Here is a 24,428-nt window from a genome sequence, read left to right as displayed (position 1 = left end):
GCTGTGAGCATGCTATGGGCACCATTACCCGGGTTTGACTTGCTGCGAGCATGCTATTAGCACCATTACCCGGGTTTGACCGACTGTGAGCATGCTATTAGCACCATTACCCGGGTTTGAGTGACTGTGAGCATGCTATGGGCACCATTACCCGGGTTTGACCGACTGTGAGCCTGTTATGAGCACCCTTACCCGGGTTTGACTTGCTGTGAGCATGCTATTAGCACCATTACCCGGGTTTGACCGACTGTGAGCATGCTATTAGCACCATTACCCGGGTTTGACCGACTGTGAGCCTGTTATGAGCACCATTACCCGGGTTTGACTTGCTGTGAGCATGCTATTAGCACCATTACCTGGGTTTGAGTGACTGTGAGCCTGTTATGAGCACCATTACCCGGGTTTGACCGACTGTGAGCATGCTATTAGCACCATTACCCGGGTTTGACCGACTGTGAGCATGCTATTAGCACCCTTACCCGGGTTTGACCGACTGTGAGCATGCTATTAGAACCCTTCCCGGGTTTGACTTGCTGTGAGCATGCTATTAGAACCCTTACCCGGGTTTGACTTGCTGTGAGCATGCTATTAGCACCATTACCCGGGTTTGAGTGACTGTGAGCCTGTTATGAGCACCATTACCCGGGTTTGACTTGCTGTGAGCATGCTATTAGCACCATTACCGGGGTACCCGGGTTTGACTTGCTGTGAGCATGCTATTAGCACCATTACCCGGGTTTGAGTGACTGTGAGCCTGTTATGAGCACCATTACCCGGGTTTGACCGACTGTGAGCCTGTTATGAGCACCATTACCCGGGTTTGACCGACTGTGAGCATGCTATGGGCACCCTTACCCGGGTTTGACTTGCTGTGAGCATGCTATTATCACCATTACCCGGGTTTGACCGACTGTGAGCATGCTATTAGCACCATTACCCGGGTTTGACCGACTGTGAGCCTGTTATGAGCACCATTACCCGGGTTTGACCGACTGTGAGCATGCTATGGGCACCCTTACCCGGGTTTGACCGACTGTGAGCATGCTATTAGCACCATTACCCGGGTTTGACCGACTGTGAGCATGCTATGGGCACCATTACCCGGGTTTGAGTGACTGTGAGCATGCTATTAGCACCATTACCCGGGTTTGAGTGACTGTGAGCATGTTATGAGCACCATTACCCGGGTTTGACTTGCTGTGAGCATGCTATTAGCACCATTACCCGGGTTTGACCGACTGTGAGCATGCTATTAGCACCATTACCCGGGTTTGACCGACTGTGAGCATGCTATGGGCACCATTACCCGGGTTTGACCGACTGTGAGCATGCTATTAGCACCATTACCCGGGTTTGACCGACTGTGAGCATGCTATGGGCACCATTACCCGGGTTTGACCGACTGTGAGCATGCTATGGGCACCATTACCCGGGTTTGACCGACTGTGAGCATGCTATTAGCACCATTACCCGGGTTTGACCGACTGTGAGCATGCTATGGGCACCATTACCCGGGTTTGACCGACTGTGAGCATGCTATGGGCACCATTACCCGGGTTTGACCGACTGTGAGCATGCTATGGGCACCATTACCCGGGTTTGACCGACTGTGAGCATGCTATGGGCACCATTACCCGGGTTTGACCGACTGTGAGCATGCTATTAGCACCATTACCCGGGTTTGACCGACTGTGAGCATGCTATTAGCACCATTACCCGGGTTTGACCGACTGTGAGCATGCTATGGGCACCGTTACCCAGGTTTGACCGACTGTGAGCATGCTATGGGCACCATTACCCGGGTTTGACTTGCTGTGAGCATGCTATGGGCACCATTACCCGGGTTTGACTTGCTGCGAGCATGCTATTAGCACCATTACCCGGGTTTGAGTGACTGTGAGCATGCTATGGGCACCATTACCCGGGTTTGACCGACTGTGAGCCTGTTATGAGCACCCTTACCCGGGTTTGACTTGCTGTGAGCATGCTATTAGCACCATTACCCGGGTTTGACCGACTGTGAGCATGCTATTAGCACCATTACCCGGGTTTGACCGACTGTGAGCCTGTTATGAGCACCATTACCCGGGTTTGACTTGCTGTGAGCATGCTATTAGCACCATTACCCGGGTTTGAGTGACTGTGAGCCTGTTGAGCACCATTACCCGGGTTTGACCGACTGTGAGCATGCTATTAGCACCATTACCCGGGTTTGACCGACTGTGAGCATGCTATTAGAACCCTTACCCGGGTTTGACTTGCTGTGAGCATGCTATTAGCACCATTACCCGGGTTTGACCGACTGTGAGCATGCTATTAGCACTATTACCCGGGTTTGACCGACTGTGAGCATGCTATTAGAACCCTTACCCGGGTTTGACTTGCTGTGAGCATGCTATTAGAACCCTTACCCGGGTTTGACTTGCTGTGAGCATGCTATCAGAACCCTTACCCGGGTTTGACTTGCTGTGAGCATGCTATTAGCACCATTACCCGGGTTTGACCGACTGTGAGCCTGTTATGAGCACCATTACCCGGGGTTGACTTGCTGTGAGCATGCTATTAGCACCGTTACCCGGGTTTGACCGACTGTGAGCATGCTATGAGCACCATTACCCGGGTTTGACCGACTGTGAGCATGCTATGGGCACCATTACCCGGGTTTGAGTGACTGTGAGCATGCTATTAGAACCCTTACCCGGGTTTGACTTGCTGTGAGCATGCTATTAGCACCATTACCCGGGTTTGACCGACTGTGAGCATGCTATTAGCACCATTACCCGGGTTTGACCGACTGTGAGCCTGTTATGAGCACCCTTACCCGTGTTTGACTTGCTGTGAGCATGCTATTAGCACCATTACCCGGGTTTGACCGACTGTGAGCATGCTATTAGCACCATTACCCGGGTTTGACCGACTGTGAGCATGCTATTAGCACCATTACCCGGGTTTGACCGACTGTGAGCCTGTTATGAGCACCCTTACCCGGGTTTGACCGACTGTGAGCATGCTATTAGCACCCTTACCCGGGTTTGACCGACTGTGAGCATGCTATTAGCACCATTACCCGGGTTTGACCGACTGTGAGCATGCTATGGGCACCATAACCCGGGTTTGACCGGCTGTGAGCATGCTATTAGCACCGTTACCCAGGTTTGACCGACTGTGAGCCTGTTATGAGCACCATTACCCGGGTTTGACTTGCTGTGAGCATGCTATTAGCACCATTACCCGGGTTTGACCGACTGTGAGAATGCTATTAGCACCATTACCCGGGTTTGACCGACTGTGAGCATGCTATTAGCACCATTACCCGGGTTTGACCGCTGTGAGCATGCTATTAGCACCATTACCCGGGTTTGACCGACTGTGAGCCTGTTATGAGCACCATTACCCGGGTTTGACCGACTGTAAGCATGCTATTAGCACCGTTACCCAGGTTTGAGTGACTGTGAGCCTGTTATGAGCACCCTTACTCGGGTTTGACCGACTGTGAGCATGCTATTAGCACCATTACCCGGGTTTGACCGACTGTGAGCATGCTATGAGCACCCTTACCCGGGTATGACCGACTGTGAGCATGCTATTAGAACCCTTACCCGGGTTTGACTTGCTGTGAGCATGCTATTAGCACCATTACCCGGGTTTGACCGACTGTGAGCATGCTATTAGCACCATTACCCGGGTTTGACCGCTGTGAGCATGCTATTAGCACCATTACCCGGGTTTGACCGACTGTGAGCCTGTTATGAGCACCATTACCCGGGTTTGACCGACTGTGAGCATGCTATTAGCACCATTACCCGGGTTTGACTTGCTGTGAGCATGCTATTAGCACCGTTACCCAGGTTTGACCGACTGTGAGCATGCTATTAGCACTATTACCCGGGTTTGACCGACTGTGAGCATGCTATTAGAACCCTTACCCGGGTTTGACTTGCTGTGAACATGCTATTAGAACCCTTACCCGGGTTTGACTTGCTGTGAGCATGCTATTAGAACCCTTACCCGGGTTTGACTTGCTGTGAGCATGCTATTAGCACCATTACCCGGGTTTGACCGACTGTGAGCCTGTTATGAGCACCATTACCCGGGGTTGACTTGCTGTGAGCATGCTATTAGCACCGTTACCCGGGTTTGACCGACTGTGAGCATGCTATGGGCACCATTACCCGGGTTTGAGTGACTGTGAGCATGCTATGGGCACCATTACCCGGGTTTGAGTGACTGTGAGCATGCTATTAGAACCCTTACCCGGGTTTGACTTGCTGTGAGCATGCTATTAGCACCATTACCCGGGTTTGACCGGCTGTGAGCATGCTATTAGCACCATTACCCGGGTTTGACCGACTGTGAGCCTGTTATGAGCACCCTTACCCGTGTTTGACTTGCTGTGAGCATGCTATTAGCACCATTACCCGGGTTTGACCGACTGTGAGCCTGTTATGAGCACCCTTACCCGTGTTTGACTTGCTGTGAGCATGCTATTAGCACCATTACCCGGGTTTGACCGCTGTGAGCATGCTATTAGCACCATTACCCGGGTTTGACCGACTGTGAGCATGCTATTAGCACTATTACCCGGGTTTGACCGACTGTGAGCCTGTTATGAGCACCATTACCCGGGTTTGACCGACTGTGAGCATGCTATTAGCACCATTACCCGGGTTTGACCGACTGTGAGCCTGTTATGAGCACCATTACCCGGGTTTGACCGACTGTGAGCATGCTATTAGCACCATTACCCGGGTTTGACTTGCTGTGAGCATGCTATTAGCACCATTACCCGGGTTTGACCGACTGTGAGCATGCTATTAGCACCATTACCCGGGTTTGACCGCTGTGAGCATGCTATTAGCACCATTACCCGGGTTTGACCGACTGTGAGCCTGTTATGAGCACCATTACCCGGGTTTGACCGACTGTGAGCATGCTATTAGCACCATTACCCGGGTTTGACTTGCTGTGAGCATGCTATTAGCACCGTTACCCGGGTTTGACTGACTGTGAGTTTCAAGCATGCTTAGGCTAAAGGTTGCCGATTTTAATTGCCTTTGATAAATAAATGCTTTTTGGTCTTAAAAAAATCTTCCTATATATACGTTTTAATGCTTATGTTCTAGGCTTGGGGAGCCATTTCTTACATAAAGATGGGAGTGAAAGATGCTAAATATAGCTTTAAAACAGGTACAGTCTTTCACTTGTGTTTAAAACAGGTTTTTATTCCCATAACTCTGTGTGACCTGTAAATAAAGGATCAGCAGCAAAATATACGCGTCAGAAAGTAACTGCAAGCATACCAAGTTTTATTTCACATTTCACAAAATCCAGTCTTTTTTTCCATTTTGAAACCTCCTTTATTATTGATTTGTCAAGTTGTACTAAAACAAGGTAATATCAAAAGTTGACAACGTGCATGCTAATTGGTGGGTGTTGCGAGCGCGTCCGAATCTCGGCTGCCGATTTGGTAGAAGTTTACCTTTTTTCTTCAAACTCGACTTGAGGACTCGTCTTTCGTTTGTGTGGTTTTTATTTTATTTTGAACAATCAATCAAATTTTTACAGAAACTTTTGTTTCTAGGAAATCGGAGGGGGCGGGGGGGTTCAGATAAAAATAGACGGGATTATCTTTGGGTGTGTTCAACAGAAATTCGTACCCCTAAGAGATGGCAAATTGGGTGTTGTCTAAGAGATTTGTAACCCCCCCAAAAATAGCAGAATCGGACATATGAAGAAAACGTTGTCGTTCAGGTACCGAGGAAATTTAGTTTCTTTTCAGACTGCTAAAGATGGTGACAGTAACTGTTTTTTTCTTCTGGTTACAAGTCATAAAGTTTACGAAGCCCCTGGGGTACGCTCACCTTAAAAATGACAAGAATCATGCAGATTTCCCAAATAAGGAATATATTAGTTTCCTTATATGGAAGTGACCGCGTTTGACAAAAACGACAATTTTGGGCTGGATTTTCTTGACATGAAAAACCGCTGAATAGAAATGATAACAGAATAAAAAAACCCCGTTAAACACCCTTTAAGGTATAGCAGTTGGTCAGATTTTATAACCTAAGAGATAGCAAAAACCGAAAAATTCTTCAACTCCCTGAGGAATAGCTGTTGGTTGAAATTTTATACCCTAAAAAGATAGGGAGAGGGAGAATGATCATTTCCCTTATGCTCAGGTGGGGGATATGGGGAAGGGGGGAATTTATGTCAAGATACGGATAATGGTACGTGTAATCCTTGTATCTAGCCTGACTATGCTTCCATTCATCCTCTTAACAGCTCTAGTTTATTTGATTCAATCCTACACTTTTCTCGCGTTTTAATTTCCTTTTTGACTCGAATCTTGTTTGCTCACACGTGATAATGGATATCCATCTTCCGCAACCTCTAGCATATACGATTATTGAGTTTATAATACTTCATACCATGCAATATGTTTCTTCGACATAATCTTGAAGTGGTTTCGAAATTTATGTCATTTGGAACAACATTTCTCCTGGTGCAAAATAAACATCCGGGACACCGTTTAGTGATATTTGTCATGGTTGGCGTGGGGTTGTTACCCCTCTTGAAAAATCTCTTATCATGTTTATATTTTCGTTCGAGTCTCCGAGTGCGCGAGGATCACTGACTTTCTTTTAAGAGCCATACAGTAAACAGCTGATAAATCTCGATGAATTGGCAGAAGATACATGTAACGCTTGAAGGTTATCATCAGAGAGGCCTCGTTAACACAAACTCGGCGGATAATTCAAATTCTTAATTTTTAATATATTTAGTCCGATAACTCGAGGCTCGCCTCGAGGCGCGCACTGATTTGTGTCATCATCATCACCACCATCATTATTTATTGTTATTATAATTACCATTAAATAATATTATAAATACCATCATCGTGGCCATTCATTGCCTTTCTTTTGGAATTTTCCATGTGAAGAATATATACCCGTTTTGGAATATAACAGATAATATGAGAATATCGTATGCAGTAGAAGGTATATAGTTAGAGGTTTGTCCATAACGAATCAGGAAAATTACGAGCGAAAATAGTGCATATATTATATTTCCGTCTGCTATATTCCGTATCCGCTCCAAGCGGTAGAACAAGTGTACAAATACAAGTTTGTTTTATTGACTACCGGTAACTTTTATTGCTTGGTTTACCAAGCTGTAAGGTTAAGATTTTTTTTATTTTAAAATAATATAAAAATTACATCTACAGCCTTTTAGATTTGCCTCCAAAGTTCTACCAATCCCATGTAGTATAGCGCGCACAAAGAAGATAGGATGGACATAGCCTTGTTCTCAGTTAGGAAGGGAGGGAGGGAGGAAGAGTGTGTGTGTGTGTGTGTGTGTGGGGGGGGGGGGGTTGGGGGCTAGTTGCATAGGCAAATATATCAGCTGTCCGCTCTATCTGAGACGGACCTGAAATCAGTGGATGAATAATGACCTTAATAGTAAGAAACACGAACTTGTATCATAAAAATACGCTTCCTCTGTTTCAATATCACCACGCGATAAAGCTTATTCAAGAAGAAATAAAATCACTTTATCCAAGCGTAGACAAGACGGGATGGCATAAGACCTCAGACGTCATCGTAGAGTCAAATATTTACCGTTCTGTTGGTTTATCTTGGCTTGCCATCTCTTCCACCACTTCAAATTGTGATTAATCGTCACTTGTGTTCTGTAATACGCTCCGCGAGCAAGAAGGGAGATAATTTCATCACAAGTGACTTATTCTTACGCAAGCGACATTGACACATTTTTTTGGCTGTTCAGTGGTTACTTACTAAGGTAAAGTCAATGTGTGCTTGAGATAGCAAAAACATCATATTTAAAAATGAAAAGTTTCAGCAAACTTAAGCCTGATACACCCCACTGAACGGTATGACTCGCTGTCTGTGTTTTATTTCGTAATGATTATAATATATGAGCAAGAGAAATGCGACTCCTAAGATTAAGAAAACACTTGTAGCCATTAACATCAACCTTAAATCTTTAGAAAAAAAAGCAAAAATAAAAAAGGTTTTGTCTCTGAAAATACATATATTCGTATTTTGGTTTCTAGTTTATTGTTTGTTTTATAAAAAGACGTTGTGCTAACAGCTCGTTTTGCGAGTTGATTGATTTAGATTTTTGGAATGAATTGAATAACTTTGATGTATTTTGGGAGAAAGCTCAATAACTTTGTCTCCCTCGCAGAGCTCCTTGATATCGAAATATCCGCCTCAAAAATTATATTCTTTTTTTGTTACTAAAAGAGAAATGACAGCTGGCTAAAAGCTGTTTACTTTTCAATCAACATTAAACACCCCTTCATTTCATTTTTCATGAAAAATCTGTTTTTTTTTGCATTGAAAGCTCCTATCAATGTGGTTAGTCATTGCGCTAATACTACCCTTGTCCTATCTTAAAGTCAGTTTCAGTTTACTTTTTGTCACTAAAAGTACATTTTTTAAATTAAAGATAATAATTATGCTTTTATACAGAGTGACAAGGAGGGCCCGTAGGGAACCACAAGGCTTATCCGAGACGGACTCTTAAATTTAGCAATAAGCGTTAGGAACTACCCAAGACAACGCTGTTCCTTCTGAAAGAGTAAAAGTAAATGTTTTCTGAAGACTTATTATGCTCTTATAAAATTAGGGAAAACAATAAGCATTTTTTAAATAAATGTTTTTTGACCATCATTTTACTTTAAAGATGAAAGTCATAAAAGGCTTCGTGAGTTTATGTTTACAATACTTAATGCGCAGACGAGGATTATGCCTAATTTGTTGCCAGTCAAGGAATCCATTGATTTACACCGAATTTTCAACAAACAAGGTCCTTGGCAATTTTCGTAAATAAACTGACCAACATATGAGAATTCTACCAAGTCTATTCATATCCTTTCTTATAAGATCAGTTTATCTTAAATTGGATGTACGGAGGGGCATTTTGATTATACGAGCGTTATCAGTACCAAAATTGTTAACAATATCCTTTAAAAAATCTCTCTAGACCTTTTTTCCTTCTTCTGTAAGGCCATGTTACACGAGGCGACTCGCAACGCAATTTTTGTTGTGTTGAGAGTCGCAAAATTGTTTATAAGTTGCATCCCCTTTTAAAAATTACAAGGTATTTTTAGTTTTGCAAGTTGTAAGAAGGTACAAATGGTTTCTACTTTTCTCAAAATTTGCGAGAAGAATTGCACTGTGTTTTATGCCTCTGCAACCGGTATTTGATTTCTTCATCGTTGCATTTCAAGTTGCAGGGAAAATTTCCTCGTGTAACACGTTCTTTGGATTCTTGCATGGTCTTTACATTCTGCTCTCTCTCTCTCTCTCTCTCTCTCTCTCTCTCTCTCTCTCTCTCTCTCTCTCTCTCTCTCTCTCTCTCTCTCTCTCTCTCTCTCTCTCTCTCTCTCTCTCTCTCTCTCTCTCTCTCTCTCTCTCTGGAAGACATCTAGCGTCTTGTCATCCCATGCGCAGATGGTGACACAACCTCTTTTAAAAAATGCACAAAGGTACAAGTTTTCAAGGCTTACATAGGAGTACAAAATATTATGTTAAACAAGAATAAGAATCTATTATGATTATGAAAATTGTGGAAAACGGATCTCCCTATTACGTACGCTAGTATAGCAAGTAGCGGCAAGTTTTTGGTGCTTCTATACATTGTGTATCTGCATACTTTGATAGCGATTTTCTGAACTTTACAATTTCTTATTTAATCATGTTATTTACATAGAATTAAGCCATTTCCATTTCTGTGCAGCAAGCATGCTATTATTTTTCTCATATTATGCGCGGAGTTGACGCTTGTTTGATACTGCAATGTGGATATTATCATCTGACGAGTTGTCAAGCTAACCTAGAGCCACAAAGCAGGCTTACGGAGACGGCATCATTTTGAATCGATTATTCACGCTTCGCTGTTTTCTATGCGACGCGACAGAGAGAGCACGGGAAGGTTGTGTAGCATTAAAAAGCCTGCAAAGTGTTCACAATGCTTTTGACTTGCGACTTCCATGTTATATATGTAATATAGGAAAAAATCTTTGAGAAATCGAGTGATATCATAAAGCTTTTTCTATTTTTGGAGATAATTTGACCAAATATCCCAGGGTTACATTTGAATTGGCTCCTCCCTCAAAGTGATTGACAGTTTACAATGGCTCTTGATTGGCGAGTCTTTTCTGAGGAGTTTCGAAATCACCCCATGTATTTTCGATGAGAGACTTAATACGTTTAATCTCCTTATGCGCAAGGAAAGGATCTTAAAGGTTAGTTTGTTATCCTTGGGAATGATGAGATTCGAAATGACCTAGTCTAATCAAACGTTGAATATACTGAGCAAGGTCTCTCTTTGTCTTAGGCTCGCAGTAATATAGTTTGTGTGCTTAAATGAATTGGATAATCGTAATTGTTCAGCTTAACCGTCGGGGCAGGTTAAGTCTAATAGGATATAATTTCCATAGTAAAACCTTAGACTTATTAATTTATAGCCCTTTGGTGATCGGCACGTACCATGAAAGATGACCTGTGTATAATTGATCAACTGATTATATCTATTATCTCTTCATTCACAGTTAAGTTATTATTCACTATTAGAGTACGTAGTCATCCCCTGCACTAGGTATCGATGCTTGGAGGTTTTCAGCTACTCAAATAATCGCTATCCTTGCTCGTACAAGGCGCAAAGATGTTATGTACTATAACAGGTGTATTGCAAAGTCGCTTTTTGTCGTCTTATTGCCATAACACTTACTGGTAATAGATTCCCGTTATCTCCCTGTGTCAGATACCATTGTGTCGGTGAATCCAAATCACGACATCCGCTGCATTGAAAAAAATAACCAAAAGACCCCGCGGAGATTGCATTGAAGTGCGAAATAGAATTGGATTCGGCGTCCGCAAGACTGTTATTTTTGTTTGTTTGCCCCAGTGATTTTTTCGTCTTTAGGTTTTTAACTGTTCTCTTTTTTTTTATACCAAATCCATACTGTCCTATTGTGAGCAGCAGGTTGTTCAGGCTATTTGCATCTTCAATATCTCTTGGTAAAATAAACAACAAAATGGATTGTCGAATTTGTGACACGATTAAACTGCCAATAAAATATTCAATTGGCACGAATGCTATAATCGGTCACAAATCGAATAAGAAAATTGATCAAGAAAGAAAATTGTTATGTAGTCGATCGGAAAAATTCAATCATGGCCTTGACTAGGGAAATAATTGATGACAATGTTAATTTGTTGCTATTCGCGCCCTAATGCCCTTCTCATAATTTCATATTTCAGTTTCTCTTGTATTATTAGCATCGTTGAGCTATAATAGCAAGTGTGTAATTTAGAGGAGCATATCACAATTCATCTGGTCCTCACCTAAAAGTTCTTATGAAAATTCTTACTTGGTCAATATTAATTTTTCAGGGTGATTTGAAAGTTTAGACTACGATTCTACCACCGCAAATTCACCGTAATTCACATTTTTTTGCGTAGACGAAAAAGTGCGAAAATTTATTACTCCACATCAAAGAAAAAGCACAGCGGAAGTTCTTTACACCATATCATCTGATGGTAAGTAGAACTATTTTGTTCTATCTTGTTGCGTTAGTAGATTCGTAAGGAGATATCTCGCAAAGTCTTTACATTAAAACTATTTGCAGTCTATTGCCTTCGCTACCGTCGAACCGTTTGAGCTGAACGGTTACAGAATGCTTATAGCAGTTTATCATTTTTCTAGGGAACGAAATTGCCCTAAAGATGGCCTCTAAAACACTTTCTTATAATTATTGAAAATAGAATTCTTAAAATTGAATGATATATCAAAGGTATTATAGGTAAAGACATAAAACAAGTATTCAATTAGCGTTTTATAAAAACAGAATGCCGAGCTAAATTAAGGTGTCCAGTGGTCTTTTTACCAATCCAACTTCTCTAGATTGAGGTAGAATCAAGCTCTCATTTAAACTTTTCCATTGTATTCTTGATTTCATTCTAATTAATTCACTTCTTTAAAGCTTTAAAGTATAAAATACAGATTGCTTTTTTGTTAAAAGGCTGTAATGTTATTTTTTGTAATGAAAAAATCTTGCTCTACTCAGCTATTCACAGTGACATAAATGCGAAAAAGGTAAAAAAAAATATTCAAATTTCACTCAGAAGCCATTAGTTGGTCACTTTGTTTGAATTACCGCCGGACACAGCAGCGGAATGGTGTGCGGTTTTTCTCTGTTTAATTACATATAGCTAGAGGCGAAAGCCCGTTTCTTGGGGCTAAAATTTGTTTGGCTGATTCTTATTTCTCATCTATTTCTAAGAAAAAATAATATAGCCATTTTATTTAAGTGTCCTTCAATTTTGATCACAGACCGTGTCATTCCATACTTTACATATTGCATTTAAAAACAGGAAGACTGTCATCGTGGGCGCCTGCTCATTCCAGTGGTATTTAGAAAAGACATATAGCAGAAACATGGCATCTGCCCCTAGAAAGTTCCAGGGATATTAAAGCTTGTCCCTTCCCATCCCATTCCTAGAGAAGAAGGTTTTAAGGAAGGTTATAAGAAGGTTTATCTGACTCTTATTTTGCAGGTTTCTAGCGCTTGACATGCTTCTCGGTAAGCTAAACGCGCTTAACTCCTTGTGTTCATCAATGCTGATTCTCCTGTCGGTTGCGCTGTGCTGTTTCCCTATTGCTGACGTTTTGGGGTTCACTAATGAAAAGGTCTTGAGAAAAGCGAGATGTTACGCTAACTGTCTGGACCAGGTAAGAATTGTCTGCCGAAAAAAATCAAAGAAGGGGATTTAAGCTCAAACCCTGTACAGGTTCAAGGCTTCCCCTCTAAACAATAGCAAACGTTGTCTTCTGACCAACCCGTTCTTGTGTGAGCATACTCCTCCACACTTAAGGTAATCACAGGCTTTCTAGTTTGTAGCTTAAGATCTCTCTCGTTTTTTATTGGTTCATATTTTTTTACATAAGGGTGAAGTTCGAGTCAGGAAGTCGGAGTGAAAGATGGGGTTATTGGGAAACCGTGGGCGAAGCCGTAGAGCTTTTCGAGTACCAAGTTCCAAAAGTAGACAAAGTTGAACTTCATACTGAAAAAGTTTAGATATGCATCATAAATAACGCATGCTACACATGCTGGCGATGACGCCGGGCTTAGACTGTCGTTCTCTCTTGCGGGTCCAGACCTATTTACACCTGTTTATGTAAACAAGTCAAAATGTCTGGATTTTTAAAATTATTATCTTTCTGTATAGTTCTTTTATGCATTATCATTCCGTCGGAGACGGAGTTCAGCTAACGCAAGCTAACGAGTCTCGGCTACAAGTCGCAATATGCGAAGTCATTTATGTTAACGCAAGCTAACGAGTCTCGGTTACAAGTCGCAATATGGGAAGTCATTTATGTTAACGAAAGCTAACGAATCTAGGCTACAAGACGCAATATGGGAAGTCATTTATGTTAACGAAAGCTAACGAATCTAGGCTACAAGACGCAATATGGGAAGTCATTTATGTTAACGAAAGCTAACGAATCTAGGCTACAAGACGCAATATGGGAAGTCATTTATGTTAACGAAAGCTAACGAATCTAGGCTACAAGTCGCAATATGGGAAGTCATTTATGTTAACGAAAGCTAACGAATCTAGGCTACAAGACGCAATATGGAAAGTCATTTATGTTAACGAAAGCTAACGAATCTAGGCTACAAGACGCAATATGGGAAGTCATTTATGTTAACGAAAGCTAACGAATCTAGGCTACAAGACGCAATATGGAAAGTCATTTATGTTAACGAAAGCTAACGAATCTAGGCTACGAGACGCAATATGGGAATTTACGTTAAGTATAAGCGGCATATCTTCATTATATTAAACGGAGGCGAAAGTGCTCACCCCCTTTTTTTTGTAAACAGGTCCAAGGGCGTAGCCTGGGGGTGGCCAAAGGGCCCCCCTTCTTTTAGCCAAAAATACAGTAAATAGATGAGACATTATCTAAAATACAGGAGAAAATCCTGGCTACGCCGCTGAGGTCAGGGAAAAGGCCAAGATAATTTGCCTGGGGGGAGTACATGACTTGATAACAAAACTTGCATGTGTAAGCTCAAAATGATTAAAGCATCACGCCTTCGGGATGATGTTGACCTAGATTGAGACGTGACCAGTTAGTCATTTAACAATTTAATGATATCTTTTTTCAGCGAGAGAGTGAATTAAATTTTCGTGTTTCGAGACAACCTTCGTAATAGAAAAAAAGTAAACAACAGGAACTCGAATTTAGGGACCTACAATTTGCTAATTGACAGTTAAATTCTGAAAACAATTCGAGCGATCCGAAATCCTCAAAAAGTCGAACAAGCAGTCTTTGGCTTCATGACAAAGCGACATTTAAAAAAAGTAGAAAAAACCCATTAGGGCACGCAAAATATCGAGCAGGAAAACCATATGTAACCCGTCAGATATCAAGTGGTCGGTCCCTCAGGGGACCTCTTTCTGACACGATGCCCGTATGCTTTTGACAGCCAAAAAGGGTTGGGGGGTTAAACCCCTTAAGTCCTCCACCTAGATCCGCTACTGAAGATGAAACTTTAATAATTTGAAAACTTTAATAATTTGGAACGTCTTCAGCTTTGTCTGGCAATGCACATTGTACTACCAATTGGCTTACACTCTTTTTTTAAATTTCGTCCCTTGTTGTTTCGGGGATATTTCTCAGTCTTGTAAGATACCATCTTTATCCACATGTACCAATGACAAGTTACGCGTGATAATTATGCTATTCACCCACTTTCATCGTCTTAGATTGCATAACAATATCATTTGTACAACAAGCGTCATCTGCTATCATTATACGGGCAGCTTTTTATTGGATTCTTTGAAAACAGGAGACATCACCTGGCAACCTTGTTTTACAGATAAGATGTCAGAACTCCTCATGTCTTAAATTCACAGATTGCTTACGAACATCTCAAAAAGAAGATTTAATCGATATTTTTTTTGTTCACATTTGAAATAGTATTATTATTTAATTAATAATTTTAAAAAGGGCCCATAGACTGAATCCAATTGTTAGGGTTATGAAATAACTAAAGCAAATAGTAAATTGAATAGGACAGTTTCCTCAAATAAAAGAATAAGCTGTCTCTCTTCTGTCAATTTTTATGCCAAAAATTATGTCATTTATTTAAAAAAAAGCACTCAAGCATCAGGAAGGAGGAAATGTAGAACCATTTTCTTTATTATTGGTCACTTGTGAAGATTTGACTTGTTTCACTTGATTTAAACACCCTTAAAAAATTTCAACCTCACTTCAAACTGAATATTGGTTTCATTGTCGCATACACTCAAATATTGCTTTTCTTGCGATACCTTCTCACAAATGTTTTCGCCATATTAAGCGCGCAATCTAAAAAACATGTACACACTGAATTAATAATCCTTTCCCATTTAAAGTACATCTATAACACGTATAACAATAACACGTGCCGTTCCATCACCTGAATCAAGCGAGAATGGGTTGCGCAGTCAAACATTAGTTTATATGGATATAAACATTTTATATTAACATTTGACAGCTTTTGGTGTTTGAAGGTAGAGGGATCGGGGGGGGGAGGGGGTGGAGCTAAGCGACTCAAATTTTCTTCTGTTCTCAAAGGGGAGTAGGTGTTGGTAATGTAGTTTTTCTTGCTTGCTGAGCAGGTGCCGCTGAATGGCACTGATTGCTCTGGACAAGAATGTATGGAATGTCGCTCTCCTTGTGACAACCCTTTTACATCACTGGATAACTGCATTCAGGGCTGCGTAAGTGAACTTATATTGACAAGATGATGATTGTCATGATGGAATTTTTCTATGCTAAGCATGATAGTGTTGTTTCTGGGATAAGTAAATAATGAACACGATGATCTCGATGATGATGATGATGATGATCAAAATGGTGATGATGATGATGATGATGTTGATGTAAACATGGTGGTGATAATTATATCAATGGTGGCGGTTTTATGGCAATGATATACTGATAATGGTATGGTAATAGTGATAATGGTGATAATGACGATGAATATATTGATGATTTTTGTGATAATGATGATTGTGATGTTAGGTGTAGGTGATTATGGCGGTGTGGGTATGTGTCGGTGATGATGATGGGTTTATGATTCTGATAATATTCAATTCCAGTCCAATTCCAGTTCTTGCATCTTGAGCTGTCGCTTCCTGGACACCATGTCAAACTGGTCAAGCATTATAACAGGGAACGGCGCTTCCATTTCTCCATCTGGGTCAGCGGTCGCAAATATAAGCATGTCAAACGCTACTCTTTTGATATTGTCATGGCAACGGCCTGTCAATATGACTCGGAGTAGGCCTGTGTATCTACTCAAGAAGAAATACAAAAGGAATAGTGTCACTCGAGAAGTCGAACTGGAACATGTTAGTCAAATAATGCGTAAACATTCTTATTCTTTGTAGCCAGCTCTAACTCTTTGAAGCACGTTCCTCTAGCTTTATCATATGTTGATGTAGTTTACTCTGCAGAGTCAATGCAAATGGGGATTGCGGCAATGTTATCGGCTAGAGAGGTTGTTGCTGTAGGGATGGAATACCTTGCACTAAAAAACGAAAAACACAGTACGATATTTAGGAAAATGTTTGGATAATATGTCGTGTTTTATTGTATTTCTGACAGATATTCACGCAAGCCGAGTCTTCAGTCCCCCTCCAAGATGTCTGCAATGGTGTTCCCCGCCTGACAAATATGGACACGATCTCAGACTGCACATTCACGTTCGTGGTAGTGACACTCACCGCTAATAGTTCATTAGCGGATGCCCCACCTTCTGCAGATGTTGGTAGGTGTCCAAAAGCACGAATGAATAAGGGGTAAAGGGGTAGAACCGTAGCCTGGGGTTAGGTGCAGACAACATTAGCTACAGCCCGCCTTCAGCAGATATTGGAAGGGAGAAATAAGATGTAGGGAAAAACTCAAAGACGAATAAATAAGGGTTTAAGGTGCAAAAAAGTAGCTTGGGCTTAGGTGCAGAAAACATTAGCTACAGCCCGCCTTCAGCAGATATTGGAAGGGAGAAATAGGATGTAGGGAAAAACTCAAAGACGAATAAATAAGGATTTAAGGTGCAAAAAAGTAGCTTGGGCTTAGGTGCAGAAAACATTAGCTACAGCCCGCCTTCAGCAGATATTGGAAGGGACATATAGGATGTGTTCAAATACGTAGGATGCAAAGTTGTAAAGGCCCGTTTATCCCACGCGACACAAGCTGCGATTTTTGCGGCAATTGCCATCGCAACCCAGGCCAGGTTGCAGAGGAGGTGCAACTCCTTTGGAACAACATATTGCTTATGTTCATTCAAATGCTCGAATAAAACAGGATAATAAAACTGTATTAGTTTCATATGAAAATTGCAGCGCGATTTGCACAAAAAGTCGAGTATGCTCCCAATACGCTGTTTACACTGCGATTTTGTGTGCGACAGATTCCAAAAAATTACGACAAGAATTATTAGTGAAAATTACAGAAATTGCGCGTGTAAACATCGTAATTTGAGCGTGCATGTTAGTGTAAACAGGTCTTCTAGGCAAGGTTTTGGTTCGAGGCATGGAGATATTTTGATAATTTAATGAACTGAAACTTTTTCCTAGTTATGCCAAAGATTCCGCCATTAGAGTCAGCGTCTGTAGTGTCCTTCTCGTACGACGAAAGCCACATTGGAGATAAATTGGAGGTCACGATAAATGTCACGCCACCCTCAGGTAGGTGTCACGCAAGTATCGACGTGCTTCTTTGTTTTATAGGCGGTCCTGTTTCGATGTTTTCTAGAGACGTCTCTGTTTCGTTGTTCTCTAGACACGCCCCTGTTTCGTTGTTAACAAGACGTGCCTCAGTTTCGTTTTTCTCTAGACACGCCCCTGTTTCGTTGTTCTCTAGAATACTCCCCTGTTCCGTCGTTCTCTAGACACGCCCCTGTTATATTTGCTCTGTTTTGGTTTTTCCAGTCTATTCTTCTTTCATCACCGGATACGCGTTCACATGGCAGGGACCAGCGGGCACAACACCAAGAATTTTCGTGGAGAACACGGTGAGGGCGTGTAGTTCTTCTCTTGTCTCCCTTTTCTTACTATTCCAACTATACGTTTAACAGGTTTTAAATATTGTCTAAAATCATTTCTTTTTTTGTTTCTAGCCCTCGACGAACATAAGCTTTCATATCTATGAGAAATTAAAGAACAGCGAGCACACTCTTAGTGTAAGTAAGTCTGAGTCCTGGCCTACTGAGTCCTGGTCTATTGAGTCCTGGTCTATTGAGTCCTGGTCTATTGAGTCCTGGTCTATTGAGTCTTGGTCTATTGAGTCCTGGCCTATTGAGTCCTGGCCTATTGAGTCCTGGCCTATTGAGTCCTGGCCTATTGAGCCCTGGTCTATTGAGTCCTGGTCTATTGAGTCCTGGCCTATTGAGTCCTGGTCTATTGAGTCCTGGTCTATTGAGTCCTGGTCTATTGAGTCCTGGCCTATTGAGTCCTGGCCTATTGAGTCCTGGCCTATTGAGTCCTGGTCTACTGAGTACTGGTCTATTGAGTCCTGGCCTATTGAGTCCTGGCCTATTGAGTCCTGGCCTATTGAGTCCTGGCCTATTGAGTCCTGGCCAATTGAGTCCTGGTCTATTGAGTCTTGGCCTATTGAGTCCTGGTCTATTGAGTCCTGGTCTATTGAGTCCTGGTCTATTGAGTCCTGGTCTATTGAGTCCTGGCCTATTGAGTCCTGGCCTATTGAGTCCTGGTCTATTGAGTCCTGGCCTATTGAGTCCTGGTCTATTGAGTCCTGGTCTATTGAGTCCTGGTCTATTGAGTCCTGGCCTATTGAGTCCTGGCCTATTGAGTCCTGGTCTATTGAGTCCTGGTCTATTGAGTCCTGGCCTATTGAGTCCTGTTCTATTGAATACGGGCCTATTGAGTTCTGGTCCTGGAATGTTGAGCAGAATATCAAGATGGAGAAGCCACAACCCTCATGCGTTCTGATGTAATAAAATCGTGGTATCATTATTTCCATCCGTGATTCACAGCATAAAATCAGTTCTTTATGTATGTTTTCTTTGTAAATATCTTTGCGCAAGGTATTTGTGCGTACTGGTATAGTAACCGTGAGGTGGTGGTATGTATTTGCTCTGATTGGTTTTGTAGATACACTCCATGTCCAATTGCGCAATCAGCGAAGTGAAAAAATACAAGTACATCTATCAAGGTTAGAAATTATTTATAATCGCTTAGTTTGTACATGCTTGCTTATACAGCGCCCTTTTTTATTTTGGTTTTCTTTTATTAGGTTGCCGTTTTGTGAATAACTTTGAGCAGAGTCTTTGCTATACATGTAAGTGCTCGTCTGACTGTCTCCAAATTTACAAAGAAAATTACGTTTATCAAAATTAACGATCTACCATTACTTTCCTCGCCCCCAGGAACATTTGCAACCACCTCTATCCAAAACCATATACAGTGATGCCGAGATTGTAATGTTTTAACATTAAAATTATTTTCTTCTCGTTTCCCTTTTCCCTTCGTGCAGTCGATCCACCGCCTACAAATGCCAGTGAGAGGGCTGTGGTCAACCTGACGATATCACCGTTCATAGCATCCTCTGATTACACCTTCTCCACCCGAGTCACGTGGTCTGCCCCGCCCTACCCGTACGCTAATGTTACAAGTTATGAAGTCAAGTATGGAGACAAGGACAATGTGCAATGGGGCTTCTGGTTTCCTTTTTTTAATAATGACATAGTAAGTATTGGATAAGAACCAACAGTTGAACCTCGGCTTAACGGCCATCCATATTATCATGGTTTTGCTGCCGACTATCAGTTGAACCTCGTTGAACCTAACGGACACCAAGTCGACTTTAAGTGGGGACAATGTCAATGTGAACTGAATAATCTAACCTCCATATAACTTGCTTGAGGACCGAAGCCTGTACCCATCAGCTATCGCGCTATTATAGAAAGTAAAAATGATATTCTATGCTGCAACTGTAGATTTGCGCAGAGTTCTGTTATTAGAAAAATAATTAAAGGACAAGAGAGTTTTTCATGTTACAAAATTTTGCTATTTTAGACTGAAACAGAAATCACAATAGCCAACATCAAGCCTGACAAGACCGTGATAAAAGTCCAGGTAACATTATATATCATTACAGTGCCGTGGCAGGCCATCTAAGATTGGGTGGGGAGGGGGGGCGGCACGATACAGAAACATTAAGAAATAAAAATTGGACACAGCCTCGCCCCTGGTCATTTCCTTATATTTTTTTAAAGTATAGGGGGGGGGGGGCACATGCCCATTCTATTGTGTTTTTCTTTTTGAGACACTGCACTTGGTGGTAGTGTGGATGCAAGGGCTTACTAGTAAATGCTCTCATTGTCGTTGTCATCTTCGTCGTTGTTGTTGTTGTTGTCGTCCTCGTCATCGCTTTTGTGCTGATGTTGTTGCTTTTGCAGGGTTATTGAAGTTTAGATTATTGCTGTTATCATAATAGCTGTCGCTGCTTTATAAATGGTTTCTAAGGCATTGCACTAAAGTATCCAGTCCATCTTTCAAAACAGGTTACTCCGAATCTACAATACTTGATTGGCGGAACTCGAATAGAAAGGCTCATTAACTCTCCAGGTAAGAGAATGTTCTTTAAAGCTGTCAAGTTGTCTAGATTCATCGGTATATATCTCTAGAGGCGGTAATTTGTTTGGATACATTGTTGGTTTGTAAAGAAAAATAAGCCAGAAAGATTTGTTACTAATAAACACTCTCGCACAGCTGACGTGATACCTAAAAAATAATACATTTTCAATAGGAAATTTAGCGAGGATGGCTTAAATCAAATTGTGTCCATATTTTTATCTAATGATAGCATCATTTATTAATGATGATTTATCGTATATAGGACTACCCGACCAGGAGCTGTTAATCCGTTACATGACTTTAGGGGAGTTCAGGTATCTTCCAAGCCAATCCTTTAGCGTGAATGTCACGTGGGAGGCACCGGTGTTTAACTACAGCACTTTAGATAACTACACAGTAAAATATAAAAAGGACAGTGACGGAGAAGTGACGTTCGTTACGGTAAGATTGGGGGAATCCTGGATTTCTGTGAGGGTGGGGGGAGACCATCCTAAAGGGGAGGGGGTAAAAGCATGCAGCATGAACAAGGTGAATCAATAAATATGTGGATTTTAGCTCGCATAGGTTATTCTTATTGTTAAATCTCGGATTCGCCATTGAGGACTATCAGAAACAATCAAATACCACACTCATAGGCAGTTTAAGCAACAGCTTTTTGATCTGTTTTTTTTTTCTTATCACCAACCGGTAACAAGCCTACTATGTTCCCCTTGGCCACACCCATTCAGCTATCCCTTAGGGTTAGATTTTATTTTCATGACGACCATAAGTGACTTTTTAGTGTGAGTCCCTCCCCTGGGGAAATCATTCGAATACTTATCCCTCTCTAGTTCCAAGTGAAATAAATAAAGTTTCGTCGATTATCTTTTTTTTATAGAATACACCCAGCGCCGAGCTTACCGAACTGGAACACAAAGAACCATTTACGGTTGAGGTGAGAATGGGCACGGCTTCTCCTTGCCTGGACATTTTTTAAAGAATTAAAGAATCTACCAATTACACGTATTTCAATTGATGCACTGGAGGATCAAAATGTATCATAAACCGCAGTAGTTTGGTAAATCCTGGTTTCGGATTGCCATATGTGTGTGTAAGGAACACAAAAAAATGATTTGTCAAAACCTGTATAAATTTTTAGGCTTATTCGATTTTAAATTTTATACCAGTACGACTCATGAATTCTCCGAGGGCAACATTTTTTTAAATAGGTGGATGTGATAGATGTCCATTATGTCCAGACATGGAATCTTTAATTGACAAGAACCGGCTGAATTAAACGCCGCCCTATAAGCTTCGTCTGGGTGTCAGCTACAATTTAAGATGCCGTGACGTGACAGTCACGCAATACACTAGAGTCAATGACTATTAAAACACGCTCTTTTTCACATTTTAATCCTTAGTTTTACTCTACTCTCACCGTCTCCCTCTTATTCTTATTCCTTTATCATTTTCCTTCTTGCTCCTTCTCACTGCCATTAACTGCCTTCTTGCACTAGCAACCATTCTGGGCTGTCACGCTACGCTAGTGTCACTGCCTGTCACGAGGCTACGAGGGAGACTACCATATATTGTGATGCCTTGTATTTATACGAATGGGGCATATCAACAACAGGTTTACCCAGTAGACATCTTATGAACATAGTAAGGGCGTAAGACCATGTGCTCTAGTCACGTGACGTCATCACAAAACTGTACCCCTATCATATCTTATCCTTTTTCCTCTACAACAACGCCCCCATCCTTTATACCTGCCTCTCTCATCACACCATTTTGACCCTTTGAATCGCTTTCGCTTTCGTGTCATAGGTGAAGGCTGTCTACAAACATAACTGGATTAAAACCAATTTTGTGACAGAGAGTTTCACAGCTCCGGGTAAGAAAAAAAAAGTCTTTCTTTTTTTCCTTTTAAAGAATTGTTGTTACAATGGTTATATTAGGCAAACAATGGTGGTGATAAAGGTGAATGTTGATGCACCGTTAGTGTCGATGATGTTGATGATAATTGTATAGATGATAATGTAGCTGCTGCTGATTATGATGCTGCTGCTTATATTTCTGGTTTTGTTATAGGGAGTAGTGGACAACTGCTACGATAGTGACGCTATAGTGACGACTTGTAATGACAACTATAAAGATAGAAGACATAGATGGTTGTTATGATTATTATGATGATAATTATAATAGTAACCGTTTCAGAAGCATTTTTAAAATGTTCTAAAAGATGATAATGGTTGTTATGATGATGATGATGATAATGATAATGGTTGTTATAGTGATGATGATAATGATAATGGCTGTTATGATGATGATGATGATAATGATAATGGTTGTTATGATGATGATGATGATAATGATAATGGTTGTTATGATGATAATGATATTTGTTGTTATGGTGATGAAATTAAGAATTGTTTGCTCTATTTTCCAACTTCAGCACCAAGCAACGCAGACTTTCTTGTCCGGGGGTTAACTTTGTCGACATTCGAAGAAGACACATCCATCAACGAATACAGTGTCGTGGCATCCTGGTCTCCTGGCAACCTACCAACCCTTGGTTACTCCATATCATATAGCCTGTCAGGGTATCCTAGCAACACAGTTGACTGTCCTCCACCAAGTGGAGTTAATAGAACACGCTGTAAATCTGTTGCCACGGTAATGGGATGGAATATTGATATTTGCATAAGCTGTAAATCAGCACAAGGTTAAAATATTATGTTAAAGCCTCTGGGAAACAAAGGCTTTTTCCTATCAAAAACATCGCCGGTGTAGTGATACGATACGATACGAATGGAGAAAATCTTGTGATGATATATTTTACGCCTCTTTATTTTCAGAACTCCACGTCATACTCTCTTTCAGGGATCCTACCTAGCGAACACGTGACCATCACCGTAAGAAGCGCGCTTGCGAATTATCTTGAACTAAGCTAAGCATAGCTGACTTCTGGTTGCTAATGAATGTGTGTATTTATGTGAGACAGAGGGGGGGGGGGATGGGAGCTTTTTGTCAATCTCGTTTTCTTATAGCAGTCGCAAGGTCGCTTTGATCAAGACCTAATACCAAACTCTCTTTTCTAGATAACACCAATTTTTGTTAACGAAACGTACTTCAATGGAAAACCAAGTACAATACGATCTGATGCGCCTGGTAAGTCTGCAAATGCAGAAACCTTGTTAACGCCAAACTTACAAGGGTACCAATAATCCAAGTGTCCGTGAATGATCACTTTTTCTAACGCTTATTTCTGCAATCATTTTTGGTGATTATTGGGTAAAATGGATGCATTTGTATAGCTTCTGAATAAAATTACCCTAGACTTAATTATGTAAGCCCGTCTTTATAATCACAACGTTTAAAGTTAAAGTTTTTTCGGTATTGTTGTTTAGCCCCGGAGAGATACGTGGTGCGCGTACGGAACTTGCGCTATCTTGGCAACCCGAAGCACGTTGCCGTTGCTGCAAAGGAAAATAAAACCTTAACAAACGCTACAAATGATCCAAGCACTAGTAATGAAACCCTAGCAATAAATCAGACCAACGTGAATGCAACTAAAGACGAAAACAGCACTGATATCTCAGCCAGCATTTTCGCCTGGGAGCCGCCTTCTTTTCGCCACAGCGCTGCGAGCGCATACATCATCAGATACGAGATAAGTTCTGCTAACTCAGGAAAACGCAGCATCGCTACAGTTCCAGACAAAAGTTCTACTGTCTACGAAAACCGAACGGCTGTAAGTGTGTT

General features: G+C 41.5%; 1 protein-coding gene across 5 annotated transcripts in view; it reads left to right on the top strand.

The window, feature by feature from the left end:
• Positions 1-24,428, top strand: part of LOC5507990 — a 36,248-nt gene that overhangs the window by 3,801 nt on the left and 8,019 nt on the right. Inside the window, exons 2-22 of one of the 5 annotated variants that reach the window (XM_048730598.1) lie at positions 5,124-5,187; positions 11,424-11,570; positions 12,588-12,762; positions 15,702-15,803; positions 16,185-16,436; positions 16,693-16,855; positions 17,664-17,774; positions 18,018-18,100; positions 18,206-18,268; positions 19,200-19,260; positions 19,342-19,386; positions 19,582-19,793; positions 20,124-20,183; positions 20,612-20,675; positions 20,947-21,125; positions 21,562-21,618; positions 22,491-22,557; positions 23,119-23,339; positions 23,522-23,578; positions 23,765-23,834; positions 24,074-24,417. In XM_048730598.1, coding sequence (XP_048586555.1) covers positions 12,604-12,762; positions 15,702-15,803; positions 16,185-16,436; positions 16,693-16,855; positions 17,664-17,774; positions 18,018-18,100; positions 18,206-18,268; positions 19,200-19,260; positions 19,342-19,386; positions 19,582-19,793; positions 20,124-20,183; positions 20,612-20,675; positions 20,947-21,125; positions 21,562-21,618; positions 22,491-22,557; positions 23,119-23,339; positions 23,522-23,578; positions 23,765-23,834; positions 24,074-24,417 — 2,370 coding nt within the window. In that variant the 5' untranslated portion in view covers positions 5,124-5,187; positions 11,424-11,570; positions 12,588-12,603. Of the gene's footprint in view, positions 1-5,123; positions 5,188-7,642; positions 7,801-10,145; positions 10,274-10,509; positions 11,571-12,587; positions 12,763-15,701; positions 15,804-16,184; positions 16,437-16,692; positions 16,856-17,663; positions 17,775-18,017; positions 18,101-18,205; positions 18,269-19,199; positions 19,261-19,341; positions 19,387-19,581; positions 19,794-20,123; positions 20,184-20,611; positions 20,676-20,946; positions 21,126-21,561; positions 21,619-22,490; positions 22,558-23,118; positions 23,340-23,521; positions 23,579-23,764; positions 23,835-24,073; positions 24,418-24,428 lie in introns of those variants that run through there. The other 4 variants (XM_048730599.1, XM_048730597.1, XM_048730600.1 and 1 more) reach the window with 4 other exon arrangements.

This window comes from Nematostella vectensis, chromosome 7 (genome assembly GCF_932526225.1).
Source record: "Nematostella vectensis chromosome 7, jaNemVect1.1, whole genome shotgun sequence".
Lineage (NCBI taxonomy): Eukaryota > Metazoa > Cnidaria > Anthozoa > Actiniaria > Edwardsiidae > Nematostella > Nematostella vectensis.
The sequence above is the reverse complement of the archived record's forward strand: the minus strand, read 5'-3'. Positions and strand labels throughout refer to the sequence as shown.